This window comes from Zalophus californianus, chromosome 9 (genome assembly GCF_009762305.2).
Source record: "Zalophus californianus isolate mZalCal1 chromosome 9, mZalCal1.pri.v2, whole genome shotgun sequence".
In the NCBI taxonomy this organism is placed as follows: Eukaryota; Metazoa; Chordata; class Mammalia; order Carnivora; family Otariidae; genus Zalophus; species Zalophus californianus.
The window spans coordinates 127,804,318-127,821,012 of record NC_045603.1 but is presented as its reverse complement, the minus strand read 5'-3'; the positions used below and the strand labels follow the sequence as shown (position 1 = coordinate 127,821,012).

At 37.6% G+C, this 16,695-nt stretch overlaps 1 protein-coding gene across 11 annotated transcripts in view; it reads left to right on the top strand.

Moving 5' to 3' along the window:
- The window catches only part of PRPF18 (pre-mRNA processing factor 18), a 103,851-nt gene that overhangs the window by 56,512 nt on the left and 30,644 nt on the right, over window positions 1-16,695 (top strand). For 8 of the 11 annotated variants that reach the window (XM_027592109.2, XM_027592108.2, XM_027592107.2 and 5 more), the window contains 3 exons: window positions 13,384-13,461; window positions 13,575-13,601; window positions 16,144-16,248. In XM_027592109.2, coding sequence (XP_027447910.1) covers window positions 13,384-13,461; window positions 13,575-13,601; window positions 16,144-16,248 — 210 coding nt within the window. The remainder of the gene's footprint in view (window positions 1-13,383; window positions 13,462-13,574; window positions 13,602-16,143; window positions 16,249-16,695) is intronic. The other 3 variants (XM_027592110.2, XM_027592113.2, XM_027592115.2) reach the window with 1 other exon arrangement.

Below are 16,695 nucleotides of genomic sequence, written 5' to 3'. Positions count from 1 at the left end.
GATGATAGTGCTTTCCATGTGGTTATTTTTTTTTTTGACCATTTGTAGCTCTTTTGTAAAGTGTTAAAATTGCTTGCATTATTTTTTAATTGGGTTGGTTTTTTCCTTATTGTGTTGAAGGAATTCTTCATATATCATGGATTCCAGGCTTTGTCAGATATGTCAGATATGTTTTGTGAATATTTTCTCCCAGACTATGGGTCTTCTTTTAATTTTCTCCTTCCTTCCTTCTTTCCTCTCTCCTTCTTTCTCTCATTCTTTCCTTCCTTTCTTCCCTTCCTTTCTTCCCTCTTCACAGGGAGAGGGAGAGAAGCAGACTCCGCTAAATGGGGAGCCTGACACGGGTCTTGATCTCACCACCCTGAGAGCATGACCTGAGCCAAAATCAAGAGTCTGACGCTTAACTGACTGAGCCATCCAGGTGCCCCTCTATTCATTTTCTCAGTCATGTTTTTTGAAGAGCAAAAACTTTGATTTTTGATCAAGCTAATTTATCAGTTGGTAATGGTTATTCTGTGTGTGTCCTGTCTGGGAATATGAGGTACAGCTAGCTGGAAAAAAGTTGGCAGTTCTTAAAAATTAAACATACCCGTACTATATACGATCCAGTCCCTCCATTCCTAGGCGATAATTCAAGAGACTAAGGTATTCTCTTATACTCTAAAAGCTATTTGTTTTTATTTAATAAACAGAATTCTAAACAATTTTGCATCAGTTTTTTTGTATGATGTGTGGTAGTGGTGTGGTTTATTGCATTCCATGTGGATATCCAGTGGTTCCAGCACCATTTACTGAAAATAATTATCCCTTTGGATGGTTTTGGTGTCTTGAAAAATCAAATAATTGTGTAAGTGTGGCTGCGTTTTGGGTGCTCACTTCTGTTCTTGTAAGCTGTTGTTGATCTTTCTGCCGATACCACACTGTCTCTTGATTCCTGTAGCATTATGGTGAGTCTCCAGGTCAGGGAAGGTCAATACTACCACCACCACTACTACTAGTTTTTTTTCTTTTCTTTTTTTTTGTCCTCCTCTTCCCCTTTCTCCTTTTTATTCTCTTGCTGTGATTTTATTTTTAAGCAACATTATTGAGGTATGATTGACATACAATAAACTACACATTTTTAAAATGTGCAGTCGGGTGCATTTTGACATATGTATATACCTGTGAAACTCACCACAGTAAGAGCGTGAACATGTCCATCTCACCCCACAGTTTCCTTTTGCCCTTTTGTAATCCCACCTTCCTGCCCCTCCCTGCCCCCCCCACCCTGTCCACAGGCAACCACTGATCTGCTTTCTCTTACTTTGAATTAGTTTGCATTTTCTAGAGTTATTTGAGAAATTGTTCAGTATGTTTTCTGTCTTGTCTGCCTCCTTTCATTCAGCCTGATAATCTTGAGATTGATTCATGGGCTTGTATATATCAGTACTGCATTATTTTTGTTACTGAACAATATTCCACCATTGTACGGGGAAATCCCAATTTGTTAAACTGTTGAAAGGCATTTGGGTTGTTTGCAGTTTTTGGCTGTTATGATAGAGCTGCTATGAACATTCATGTACAGGTTTTTATATGGACTTAGGCTTTCATTTCCCTTGACTAAATGCCAAGGAGTGAGATGGTTGGGTCATATAGTGGTTATGTTTAACTTCATTTTCTAAAAGAGTTTGTGTAAGGTGGGGTGTTATTTCTTGCATACAATTTTACATAATTTTATGTTTTATAGCATATGTAATTACAAAATAGATTTCATTTGTGCAAAGTAAATTTTCACGTAGTTCTCCTTTGGTGATATCAGTGATAAAATACAGCCAGCAGGATTCATTGGCACTTAATAGTTCTTTCATTTTGAAAAGCACTGTCTTTTTTTTTTTCCTCTACTGAGGACGTTTAAGTTTTACTCTCAGGATTTTCATTTTTCAGTTTTCAAATGTATAACAATAGTCACCATGCTATACACTATATCTCCATCAGTAATTATTTTATACCTGAAAGTTTGTACCTTTTGATCATCACCCATTCCCCCACTCCCAACTCCTGCCTCTGGCAACCACTAACCTGTTCTGTGTATCTGTGAGCTTGGTTTGTTGTTAAAATTCCTCGTGTAAGTGGGATCATACATTGTCTTTCTCTCTTCTAATTTACTTCACTTAGAGTAATGCCCTCAAGGTCCGTCCATGTTGTAAATGGCAAGATTTCATTTTTTTATGGCTGAATAATACTCCATTCTGTGTGTGTGTGTGTTTGTGTGTGAGAGAGAGAGACCTTTTTTAATCGATTCATTCATTGATGGACAAGTTGTTTCCGTATCTTGGCTATTGAAAATAATGCAGTGAACATGAGGGTGCAGACATCTTTTCAGATTAGTGTTTTCATTTTCTTTGGATAAATACCCAGAAGTGCAGTTGCTGAACAATATGGTGCTTCTGTTTTTAAGTCTTTGAGGAACCTCCACATCATTTTCCACAGAGCCTCCACCAATTTACATTCCCACCAAGAGTGCACAAGTCTTCCCTTTTCTCCACATCTTGGTAATGCTTGTTATTTCTTGTCTTTTTTTTCTGTTTATTTTTTTTAATGTAGTGTTCCATGATTCATTGTTTGTGTATAACACCCAGTGCTCCATTCAATACGTGCCCTCTTCAATACCAATCACCAGGCTAACCCGTCCTCCCAGCCCCCTCCCCTCTAGAACCCTCAGTTTGTTTCTCAGAGTCCATAGTCTCTCATGGTTTGTCTCCCTCTCCCCTCCAATTTCCCCCCCCTTCATTTTTCCCTTCCTACTATCTTCTATTTTTTTTTTTTTTTTACATATGTATTATTTGTTTCAGAGGTACAGGTCTGTGATTCATCAGTCTTAGCACAATTCACAGCGCTCACCATAGCACATACCCTCCCCAATGTCCATCACCCAGCCACCCCATCCCTCCCACCCCCCACCACTCCAGCAACCCTCAGTTTGTTTCCTGAGATTAAGAATTCTTGATAATAGCATTCTGACAGGTGTGAGGTGATAGCTCCTGGTTTTGGTTTGTGTTTCCCTGATTAGTGATGTTGATTAGCATTTTTTCATGTGTCTGTTGGCCATCTCTGCATCTTCTTTGGAAAAATGTCTATTCAGACCCTCTACTTATTTTTAAATTGGATTGTTTTTATGCTATTTAGTTGTATGAGTTCTTTATATATTTTGGATATTAACCCTTTATCAGTTGTGTGATTTACAAATATCTTTTATTGAGTAGGTTGCCTTTTCATTTTGTTGATGGTTTTATTTGCTTAGCAGAAACTTTCTAGTTTGATGTAGTTTCACTTCTCTTTTGTTGGCTTTGCTTTTGGAGTCAGACCTAAAAACTCCTTAAGACAGATGTCACAGAGCTTACTGCCTATGTTTTCTTCTAGGAGTTTCATGGTTTCAGGTCTTACATTCAAATCTTTAGTCAATTTTGAGTTAATTTTTATGTATTGTTTAAGATAGTAGGGTAGTTCAATTCTTTTGCATGTGGCAGTCCAGCCCCATTTTTTGAACAGACTACCTTTTCCTTGTATATTCTTGGCCCCCTTGTTGTAAAGTAATGGATTATATGTACATAGGTTTATTTCTGGGCTATTTTTTTTTAAAGATTTATTTATTTATAGTACAGGGAGAGGGAGAGAAACGAAAGCAGATTCACTGCTGAGCGCAGAGCCTGACTCCGGGCTTGCTGTAAAGACCCTGAGATCATGACCTGAGCCGAAATCAAGAGTTGGACGTTTGAGCCACCCCAGTCACTCCTCTGGGCTTTCTGTTCTGTTGCATTCACCTGTCTGTTCTTATGCCATTACCTTACTGTTTGGATTACTTTAGCTTTGTATTATAGTTCGAGATGAGGAAGTGTGATGCCTCCAGCTTTGTTCTTCTTTCTCAAAATTACTTTGTCTATTGAGATCTTTTGTGGTTCCATATAAAACTTTAGATTGTTCGTTCTATTTTTGTAATAAATGCTATTGTAATTTTGATAGGGATGGGGTTGAATTTATAGATTGCTTTGAGTAGTGTGGACATTTTCACAGTATAGGCATACGTTGGAGATACTGCGGTTTTGGTTCCAGACCACTGCAGTGAAACAGATATTGCAGTAAAGCAAGTCACGTGAGTGTTTTGGTTTCCCAGTGCATATCAAAGTTAAGTTTACACTATATTAAGTGTGTAGTAACCTCATGTCTATAAAAATATAACTTAATTTACACATATGGCTAAAATATTGCTAAAATATGCTAACCATCATCTATGCTTCCAGTGAGTTGTAATCACTGATCAGATACCATAGCAAAAATAAAGAATAATAAAAGTGAAAAAGTTTGAAATATTGCTCGAATTAACAAAATAGGGCACAAAGTACACAAATGCTGTTGGAAAAATGGCGCTGATAGACTTGCTCAGGTCAGGGTTGCTACAAATCTTCAATTTATAAAAGACTTAATATCTGTGAAGTGCAATAAAACAATATAAGCCTGTACTAATTCTTCCATTCCACAAGCACAGAAAATCTTTCCATTTATTTGTGTCTTCAGTTTCTTTCATCACTGTCTTAGAGTTTTCAGTGTATAGGTCTTTTACCTCCTTGGCTAAATTTAGTCTTAGGTAGTTTATTCATTTTTATGCAATTGTAAATGGAATTGTTTTCTTAATTTCTTTGATACTTTATTAGTGCATAAAAACAACAGATTTGTAGGTTGATTTTTGTATCCTGCAGTTTTACTGAATTCATTTATTCTTACAGTTTTTTGGTGGAGTCTTTAGGGCTTTCTGTATATAATAAGTCTTCTGCAAATAGTGACAGTTTTACCTTTTCATTTTGGGTTTTTCTTGCGTATTTGTGGCGAGGACTTCCAATACTGTGTTGAATAAAATTGGTGAGAATTGATACCCTTGTCTTGTTCCTGATCTTAGAGGAAAAGCTTTCAACTTTTCATTATTATTGAGTATGATGTTATCTGTGGACTTGTCCTACTTGGCCTTTATTATGTTAGTATGTTTCCTCTCTACCGCTTTTTTGAGAGTTTTTATCACAAATGGATGTTGAATTTTGTCAAATGCTTTCTCTGCATCTATTGAAATCATAAGATTTTTTTCCCCTCCGTTTTGTTAATGTGGTATATCACATTGATTTGCCGGCATTGAATGATCCTTGCATCCCTAGAATAAATCCCACTTGGTTATGATGTATGGTTCTCCAAATATATTGTTGAATTTGGTTTAGTATTTTGTTGAGGATTTTTGCATCTATATTCATCAGGAATATTGGCCAGTAATTTTCTTTCCTTGTGGAATCCTTGTGTGGTTTTGGAATTGGGGTAATGTTGGTCTAATAAGATGAGTTTGTAAGTATTCCCTCCTCTCTTTTGGAAGCAGTTGTGAAGGATTTAGTATCAATTCTTTGAATGTTTAGTAGAATTAAACAGTAAATCCATCTGGTCCTGAACTTTTGTTTTTTGGGAGGTCTTTGATTACTGATTCAATCTCCTTACTAGTAATCAGTCTGTTCAGATTTTGTATTTCTTGATGATTCAGTCTTGGAAGGTTGTAGGTTTCTAGTAATTTATCCATTTCTTCTAGGTTGTCCAATTTGTTGGCATATGATTGTTCATAGTAGTTTCTTAAGATCTTTTGTATTTCTGTGGTATCAGTTGTAACATCTTTCATTTATGATTTTATTTGTGGACTGTCTCTTTTTACTTGATAAATGTAGCTGAAGGTTTGTTGATGTTCATCTTCTCAAAAAAACCAACTCTTAATTTCATTGATCTCTTATCTTTTTAGTCTCAATTTTGTTTATTTTTTCCTCTGATATTTGTTAGTTCCTTCCCTCTACAAACTTTGGTATTCATTTATCATTTGTTCTTTTCCTAGTTCCTAGAGGTGTGAAGTTAGGTTGTTTGAGATTTTTCTTGTTTCCTGAGGTAAGCTTCCCCCTTAGAACTGCTTTTACTGCATCCCATAAATTTTAGTAAGTAGTACTTCCATTTTCACTTGTTTGAAGGTATTTTTCAATTTCTTCTTTGATTTCATTGGCTCTTTGGTTTTTTAGTAACGTGTTGTTTACTCTCCACATATGTGTGAAATTTCCAGTTTGCTTCCTGTAATTGACGTCTGCTTTCATACCATTGTGGTTTGAAAAGATGGTGGTTGATGTGATTTCATTCTTCTTAAATTGATTAAGATTTTCTTTGTGGCCTAATGATCTGTCCTGGAGAATGTTCCATGTGCACTTGAGAAGAACGTCTATTCTGCTTTTGGATGGGATGTTCATATGTATGTGTTACATCCAGCTGGTTTTAAGGCATCGTTTCTTTATTTTTTTTCTATCTGGATGACCTGTCCATTGATGTAGCATTGTGTCTCTTCAGATTGTGTTTGTGTGTCCTCCCATTTGGTATATTACTTTAGGGATTTTAAGGCTTATTTTCATATTTCAGCAAGATGTTGACCCTGCTACATCATTGGTGAACTCATGTATAGTGTCTTTTTTTTTTTTTTTTTTTTTTAAAGAGAATGCATCGAGAGAGGGTCTGAGCAGGGGAGGGGCAGATGGAGAGGATCTTAAGCAGGCTCAGCTCGAAGCCCCACATGGGGCTTGATCACAGGACCCTGAGATCTTGGCCTGAACCACAATCAAGAGTCGGATGCTGGGGCGCCTGGGTGGCTCAGTTGGTTAAGTGACTGCCTTCGGCTCAGGTCATGATCCTGGAGTCCCGGGATCGAGTCCCGCATCGGGCTCCCTGCTCGGCAGGGAGTCGGCTTCTCTCTCTGACCCTCTTCCCTCTTGTGCTCTCTCTCATTCTCTCTCTCTCAGGTAAATAAATAAAATCTTAAAAAAAAAAAAAAAAAAGAGTCGGATGCTTGGGGTGCCTGGGTGGCCCAATCGTTAAGCCTCTGCCTTCAGCTCAGGTCATGATCCCAGGGTCCTGGGATCAAGCCCTGCATTGGGCTCCCTGCTCCGCGGGAAGCCCCTTCTCCCTCTCCCACTCCCCCTGCTTGTGTTCCCTCTCGCTGTGTGTCTCTGTCAAAAAAAATAAATAAAATCTTAAAAAAAAAAAAAAAAAAGTTGGCTTTTTAACTTTTGAAAGTTTAACTTAACTTACTGACTGAGCTTAACTGACTTAACTGACTGAGCCACCCAGGCGTTCCTATAGTGGCTTGGTTTGCATATTCAGGCTGTATATTTGTTGTTTTCCGGTGTGTTTTTGTAGAGCTCTTGATGTTTGTATCTGATATATATAAACACTAAAAACCTTAACATGATTGAGGAAGGCTGATTTTAAATTAATGAAATGTTGACAGTCATGATTAAATGTTTTAAATTTTGATTTTCCTTTATTGGTGTAGGCAGACATTTCAGGTGATATGGTAGATAGGTTTCTGTACTTCGGACCTATGAATCTCAGTTTTATAATCTAGAAAGCACAACTTGGATAGAGTCTGAGAATAACATTTGTGAAGCAGCATGTAGGAATTAGGTTCTGTCTTAAAAAGGAGAAGCACTTTTATATATACCCTTTTCACATTGTTTTTAAAATCTGTCAGGGTGAGGCGCCTGGGTGGCTCAGTTGGTTGAGCGACTGCCTTCGGCTCAGGTCATGATCTCAGGGTCCTGGGATCGAGCCCCACATCAGGCTCCCTGCTCCGTGGGAATCCTGCTTCTCCCTCTCCCACTCCCCCTGCTTGTGTTCCCTCTCTCGCTGTCTCTGTCAAATAAATAAATAAAATCTTTAAAAAAAAATACAATCTGTCAGGGTGACAGGGCCAATAGAAATGTTAGGTGCTTTAGGAGAGAATCCAAAGAAATTTAAACCATCCGTTCATATGCTATCTTAAAATGTATACCAGCCACTTTTAGATTTCTTTGTTTGTAGGTCTTTATTATGCATTCTGTAGTTAATGCAACAAACTTTGAATATTTTGAATATAGTTAGAAAGGAAATTTGTAAAATGAATAAACAAGTCATAAAATCTAATTGTGGCTGCATCCCTAGATAGCTCTGTAACTTTGGGCAAGTTATCTAACCTGCTTGAGTTACTTTTAAAGGTGCTGTTTTGCTGATATTTAAGTTTTAATACTCTACAATTTTAATTCTATCATAAATGTGTCCCCAGCACTTCATATTTCAAAGTGTATTTTCAGCGTACTTTGTAAAATAACGTTTTACAGTTAGAGAACCTTTAGTTGCTCTTTCAAACTGTTCTTTTTTTCTAAATAGAAGGTATATAAAGAGTAACATATGAAACATGGGTAACCTTTTGTTTTAGACATCCTTTGTTGTCATAAAATGGTCACTTAGTGTAAAGCAAAATATTTTTATCTTTCTAATTCCAAAATGAAAAGCGAATTTTATTGTTAATAATTCATTCAGGGGCAGCTGGGTGGCTCATTTGGTTAAACATCTGCCTCAGCTCAGGTCATGATCTCAGGGTCCTAGGATCCAGCCCTGCATTGGGCTCCCTGCTCAGCAGGGAGATCTTGAGATCTGGAATGCCCCTGGAAGGGATTGGCCTTAGGCAGGAGGAGGGTTTCCTTTTCCATTCCGAAATGAAGAAAGAATTGGTGCAGAGCCAGTAAGGATTGGTACCGGGAGGACTTCTCTTTCAGTGGCTTTCCTTTTCTCTGTAACAGAGTGGCTTAGTCATTTGCTGAGAACGGGGGGAAATGAAGGGATAAGTGGTCTAAGAGCATGGAGACCGTGTACTGGTCATTGTAGAGAATAGGAGGGCAAGCTAAATGGATACACACACCAGGATCGGCGGGCAGCATTGAGGCCCAAGTGGTTTCAGTATTGCTTGGCACACTGGGTGAAGGCATGGGGAGGGCCAACGAGGGGATTCTACTAGGACCTTGGTTCTCACTTCGTGATTTCAGAACCCCTTTACATGTATAACTGATGGCTCCAGAGAGCTTTTGTTTATATAGGATGTATTTATTGATAATTACTCAATCAGAAAATAAAACTGGGAAATTTAGGGGCGCCTGGGTGGCTCAGTTAAGCATCTGACTCTTGATTTGGCTCAGGTCAGGATCTCAGGGTATTGAGATCGAGGCCTGTGTCAGGCTCTGTGCTGGACGTGGAGCCTGCTTGAGATTCTTTTTCTCTCTCTGCCCTCCCCCACCCGCCTTACTGGCACATGTGTGCACTCTGTCTCTCAAAAAAATAATAATTAAAAAATTAAAACTGGGAAATTTAAAAATACTTATATTCCATGTTGACTTCTATTTCATACTATAATAAACCTGTGTGTGTTAACATAATGCTTTTATGAAAACTATTTTCCAAGACGAAATTAGCAAGAAGAATGACGGTTTACAAGTTTGCAAATCTTTTTAATTCCTTTCATGTTAGAAGACAGTTGGATTCTCCTATTGATCCATTTAACCTGTTGCGATACATTGTTTTTGTTCAAGTATATGAGGAAACCTCATCTTCATACACCTAGGTAGTTGGAAAGGGTAGTATTTTAATAGCCTTTTCAGATAATTGTGGATATCCTTCTTTGATACTATATTAAAACTACACAATGGTAAATTTTTTAAAGATGAGAGTATGGATTCTGACCGTTATCAATTAACTTTTTTTTTTTTAAGATTTTATTTTTAAGTAATCTCTATACCCAGTGTGGGGCTCGAACTTAAAACCCCTTGATCAAGAGTCACATTCTCCGCTGGCTGAACCAGCCAGGTGTCCCATCAGTGAACTTTTTGTATATTACAATCTATTGATCTATTATGCTCCAGATCTGTTCTGATCTATTCTGCTCATAAGTCTTTTGCTGATGCATAATTTTGGAATTGTTTCCTTTGTACTGTTATAGTTTGCTGAGTTACATAGATCTTTTACATGGTGATATGTTTCATTAGATGATATAAAAAATGGCATTCATTAATATCACCACTGATTCATCAGAAAAGTTTTTAAGTATTGGGAAGCCATCAAGTTCATAGTGATGGTTGCAAGTTTGCCACCATCTGATTTTTGCTTGAAAGATGGAATTTTATCATAGGCAACAAATAGTATCATTGTCCTTTCAGTGACAGGCTTGCTTTGTTCAGTTTTGAGAAAACGTCTGCCAAACAGGAGAGAACTGTCCTACTCTATTATGGAGCAAAACTGCTTTAGATGTTTGATTTCATCATACCAAATATTAAAAGACAAAGAATACAATGAACTCTGAGACATAAAGATCAGTACTTACCTTTATTTGTGCTGAGGTTCCAATGGTTTTCCTCACCACCGCTTTTGTACCATCAGTGCAAGTGTGATTGCAGGGAAAAGGGGGGTGCATAACCTCTCAGTATTATTATGATAATATGTCTGACCTTGCAGAAACTCTGAAAAGGTCTTAGGGACCCCCCAGAGGTCCATGAGCCACATTTTGAGAATCAGTGTTCTGGGCTAAGATTTTCTTAGGTGTATTCCATGGAATTGGGGCATGCTAGTAAAAGATGCTACCACAGACTGCACCACAGACTCTGGCCTGGAGAGTCCTTTACTTTTTTCCTACCTCTCCGCTCTTTCTGAGAGGATACCAGTGTGTGCTTATCAGCTTATTTATATGAAATGGGACAGCTAGGGGCTCCTGGGTGACTCAGTTAAGCGTCTGCCTTCGGCTCAGGTCAGGATCTGGGGTCCTGCTCAGCGGGAGTCTGCTTCTCCCTCCTTCTCTGCCCCTCCTCCCACTTGTGCTTCTCTCTGTCTCACTCTCTCTGTCTCTAAAATAAAAAAATAAGCTTTAAAAAAAAATACAACAGCTACATCCTGTGTAGTCAAAAGAAACAGTTGATGCTGGGATAAGATATTGGGAGTGAAGAACTGCAGCTTGCAATACTGGATCAGTTCAAAGGATTTAAGGACCAGAGTTCTAGTTATGCGTATTACTCATGAGGCTCAGTAAGTTGTGAAAATGTCCCCTGCCCTTTCTCTCAGGTCTCTCATGTCTAAACTGGGGTTAATAGCATGCTTTCTCAGGTAGTATTGCCATTGGGATGATGCCATCAGTTCCTTATTCCAGACAATACCTTCAACTTTACATCTGTAAAGCTGTGCTTAGTGTGTGGTAGATGAATTAGTGAATGTTCATTGAATAGACTAAAACAAAACTGTTTATCATGAGAAATTTAAACATATACAAAAAGAATTACATAATGAACCTCTGTCTAAACTCTTGTAACTCTAGAAAATAAGAACATGTTCTTTAATAAACAAGATGTGATCCTACCCAACAAAATTACAGTTAGGTCCTTAATATCATTAAATACTCCTCTCATGTTCCAATGTCCTCAATTGAATTAAAATATATACATACATGTTTTTACAGTTGGTTTGTTCAAATCCGATCCACTCAGTCCAATCATTGCATTTGTTTACTATGACTCTTGGTTTCTTTTGATCAAGAACATTTTCATTCACCCCCCCTCTTTTTAAGATTTTTTATTTATTTATTTGACAGAGAGAAGCACTAGTAGGCAGAGAGGCAGGCAGAGGGAGAAGCAGGCTCTCCACTGAGCAGGGAGCCCAATGCGGGACTCGATCCCAGGACCCTGGGATCCTGGCCTGAGCCGAAGGCTGCCGCTTAACTGACTGAGCAGGTGCACCCCCCCCTTTTATGCCATTAACTTGTTGGAGAAACTTGCTAGTTTGGTAAATGTCCCAGTGTTTGCTTCCCAGCAGTGGTGTTTAGCTTATTTCCCTATTCCCTAGATTTCTAATAAACTAGAGATGAGACCTACCATCAACAGATGAATGGATAAAATGTGTGTATATATGTACACACACACACACACACACACACACACACACACACACACACACAATGGAATATTACTCAGCCATCAAAAAGAAAAATCTTGCCATTTGTGGTGACATGGACGGAACTAGAGGGTATTATGCTAAGTGAAATAAGTCAGAGAAAGACAAATGCCATACGATTTCACTCATGTGGAATTTAAGAAACAAAACAGATGAACATGGAAGGGAAAGAAAAATAAAAACAAGAGAGGGGGGATGGGTTAGCCTGATGATGGGTATTAAAGAGGGCACATTCTGCGTGGAGCACTGGGTGTTATGCACAAACAATCATGGAACACTGCATCAAAAACTAATGATGTAATGTATGGTGATTAACATAACAATAAAAAATTAAAAAGAGGGAGGCAAACCATAAGAGACTCTTAGCTTATAGAGAGCAAACTGAGGGTTGCTGGAGGGGAGGTGAGTTGGGGGCACTTGATCTAATGAGCACTAGGTGTTATATGGAACTCAGAAATCACTGAATTCTACCCCTGAAACTAATAATACACTATATGTTAACTAAATTGAATTTAAAATGAGACTTAAATGTGTGATTAGATGGACATGCGGTTTTTGGGCAAGAATACTTTGTAGATGCTATGTGTATCACATAGGGGACACATAATGTTTTCCTGATACCAGGCTTGACCGGTGCCTTCAAGTGTGGCAGCCTGAGCTGTCCAGTGTTCACCATCAACCCTTGTCATGAACTTAGCATCCATGATTATTGCCAGAGTGAATGAGCTTGGGTACTGTGAGTTGCTAAATACATGTGTGGAGGTATTTCTTAGGTACTGTTACAGTTACTACTAATAAAGTAGGGCAGTAGCTTTATTTGGGCTAAATCATTAGTGGAATAATATCCAAGAGGAATAGCAGTAGATGGTAACAATGTCCAAATTAGGGACTATAGGTTTAACAATGAGAATAATGTATGTAGTAGAGAATTACTGTTTTTTTCTCCTACAGATTTAGAGCTTGTCTCATAACATTGAATCTTATAAAACAAATAGCTTTAAACGATTTTAATACTTTCAAACGATTTCATGTCGAGATTCAGAATTAATACAATTTTAAGACTTGATTAATACAAATACAATTAACTGATAAAGATTCCAAGTGACAAGAAGAATTTGGACACGCCCTTGGAGCTCTCTGGGTAATGGGAGTTAAGATGTCAGATATAGTTAACCCTAAATTTTGTTCAGTTGTTTCTGTTGGGAGAAAATAAAGCATCCTATTTTATGTGGTTCGTAATGAATTCATTTGTAGAAATTATCATTGAAACCAAACACTGGGAAATCAAATCAAAACAATGTGAACATTTGGAAAATATTGTTGGTTTCTTCTCTTTGCTGTTGGATATGCCTATTAAACTGATGCTGTAAGAAAAATACTTCTTATTTAGAGCAGGGTAGAGAACAGGTGCCATGTTCAAGAAATCACTATATTCTCTATAGAATCAAACTTGACCATGCTCTTGAAAAACTGAAGAATGTTTTTAGGTTGACTATGGAACATGAAATTTTACCCAGGGACCTATTAATGTACTTCTTTCTTCAATAGGAAAATAAAAAGTATTTCAAGCGTAGTGAACTTGCAAAAAAAGAAGAGGAAGCATATTTTGAAAGATGTGGCTACAAGGTATGACTGCCTGCTTTTATGTTATTGTATATTTCTGAGTTTAAATTTTTATAGCTGTTGTTAAAGTGACAAAATTATTGATCTCTGTTCACTTTATCAATGTTATACATTAGCCAATAAATGAGAAGCCATCTGGAGAGGTATGAGCTTTTTTCTTTTCTTTTCTTCTTTTTTAATCTTGAATTCAGGAAAATGGAAATTACATGCATGACTTTTGGCTTGGAATGGTTTGGCTTTTTGTGGACAGCATGAAGTGGCTTGAGACCAGAGCTTGAATTTTTTTTTTCTTTTAGTTCCTGGATCTGATACTGCCTCATCTTCATCTCCACCACCACTCCTTTTCCCCACCTCTCCCAATTAAAGTCTATTTTAAAGGGTTTCAAAACATTTCATTCAATCACAGTGGTATTACCAGTGGTATTTTCCCCACTTTCACTTGAATATTTTAAGCCATTGTTTTTTGTTTGCATTGTTAATAATTCCTTTTGGCCCTGAGTACCTCTGCCTGAGATAGAATGCCATACAACATTTATATGCTTTTGTGTAATAAGGTACCACATTTCAAACACTGCTTGTCTATTGTATAGAAAATATGTAGAAATATTAGAAACAAATGAGTGTCTGGAAGACTGTATATTTTTGAAGCATGACTAAAAGTATCAAGGTTACCCTATTATTCTGTTCAGCTGTTATCCTAGTTGAATAATATTTTGGGGTTTTTATTGGGAGGGGTTAAATATTATGAGGTGAAATTCTGTTTAAATTACTTTAAAAGAAGACAGTAGTTTGATAATTTTTTAAACAAAATTTAGAGGTTCTGTTGAAATATTTTTGCCAGATCCTAAATTTGACATCAACTTTTTGCTTGTGAAATGTGTATAATATATTCTTGTGCATGTGATGGGGAAAGTTCTAGAAATTAATTTATCTGGCATAGCATTTCTAGAAGGAAGCATGAGGAACGCAAATTTGGTTTTGTAGTGTTGGCAGAGGGCAAGTGTTAAAAATGTAGTTTTACGTTTCTGATAGATTTCTAAAATACGAAAGTTTGCATTTGTATTTTGATATTTTCCATAAATATATTGGTTTCATTTGCTTCCAGTTTAGGAAGTTAAAACAATTTATGTAAATAGCTATCGAATAGATACTCAGAAGAATTCTCATCTTTTGCTTGCCCATCGTTGTCTAATGGACACTTGATCTGGAGAGAGAATCATTGACCATGGGTTTAGTGTGCTGACTTGTTGCTTTCCCAGATCCCTAAGTTTGAACCTTTTCAACTTTTTGGTAAGGTAGGAAAATAATTTAAAACAGGGGCAGTTTTGTGTTGTTTAGGTTGCTTCAGTGATACATTCGTACTTTCTTGTTTAGAGAGAAGCACTGAAGCAAAATAACTAAAGGTACCTCTTGTAACATTGAGTCCTGCTGACAATATGTCTTCGATTTTTTTTTTCCTACAAGCAATGAACTGGCATCCTATAATTAAAAAATGCTTTTCATCCTGAGATTTTGGGAGAACTACCTGTTTTTATGCTTAAAAAGAAAGCACGGGGTTTTCTCTCTAAAACATGTTTAATATTTCCTTCTTGGTAGTGATGAAAATACAGCATTTATTACTTGTATTCCTTTATGAAAACTAGTTACCATTTATGAGGCGTGGTGCCCATTTGGTTTGTGAAAATACGGAAGTTTAGTTTTTTACTTCAATTTCCTGTCAGCACCGATTAACATAACCTTTAGCTATTAACTACAGAATCAGAAATGATAGAATTTTAACCATATAGCCTTTCTTAATTGAATGCTTTTTCCTTAATGTTGACCTTTTATGGTTTTTTTGATCTTCTTTTGGCATTTTAGATTAGTCTCATGATCAGATGGGAAACCATGTTCCAGTATGTTTTTACAGACCACACACACCATGGGGCTTATAAATTGGCTGAGCTTAATTGTCCTAAACTGTGAGCTGGGCAGCAGACTCAAAGCATGTGAAGAGATTTTCCCCTGAGGGTCGCTATGCACAAGAATGCCCGCTCTGGGTAGGGTGGGGGCCGAGGGGCTGTAGCTGTCGTTCATGCCGTGCTGCTCCTCTTTCCCTGGCATTCGTCACTTCGTTTGGGGGCAGACTCTGTAGCTTTGGGAGTGTTCGTACATGTCCAGCAGTGATTTTGGTACACTTGGAATCCTATCTTTCAAAAAGGAGGGTAGGAAAAAGCAGGAGCTTGAGGCTTCACAGGTTTCTTAGAAAGCAGTTCTTTTTTTTTTTTTTTTGAGTCTTCACTTAAAACCCAGAGCAAGGGTCACATAACTCTGTAGGATGATTTCTCAAGCAAGTTGATTGTTTTTAAGAAAAGAGTAAAATTCTTTAGGGAGAAAGGAGTCTAAATTTCTGCCCTTTTAAAAGGTTTTGATTTTGGAAACCATTATATTTCTGTCCCTTTTCAGTAGCAAGAATGCTGTCTCCTGTGTGCATGTTTGCTACTTGTGTCTCTAAGGTGGAGGAGTTTGAGGAGTTTTCAAAAGCATGTACCTTTATGAGGAGCTTTTTCCTCGGTAGAACATTTAGAAAACCTTCAATATTTAAAACGTTTAATTTCCATGACCAGTTAATGCAAAGAATGGTAAATATTAGCTGTATTATAATTTTACAAAACTGAATTTTATTTCTTTTGGCTATTAATACAGATACAGCCGAAAGAGGAGGACCAGAAACCATTAACTTCTTCCAACCCAGTGCTAGAACTTGAACTGGCAGAGGAAAAGTTACCCATGACTCTTTCTAGGCAAGAGGTAAGTTTATGTAGGGTGTTTGATTGGGGGAGGGGTGGATCTTCAGAGCATTTGCATTTATCTCCAGTTCTTTCCAGTAAGCTCTGTGTCATTAGTGCCTATATAACATGTCTGACTGAACTAAAATAATGTGCAGCTAGCCAGTTTTTCTTTTTGAGGTTCTCCATTAATCTCCGTTCTTGTTTTTTTTTAAGATTTATTTATTTTAGAGATCACACATGCATGAGCACAGGGGTAGGGACAGAGATAAAGGGAGAGGGGAGAAGCAGATGCCCCGCTGAGCAGGGAGCCAGACATGGGGGCTCAACATGGGGCCTGAGAGGCTTGGGGGCTCAATCTCAGGACCCTGAGATCATGACCTGAGCCAAAGGCAGATGCTTAACTGAGCCACCCAGATGCCCCAGTCTCTGCTTTTCTTGATACTCTCAAACTTTTAAAAGAATATAT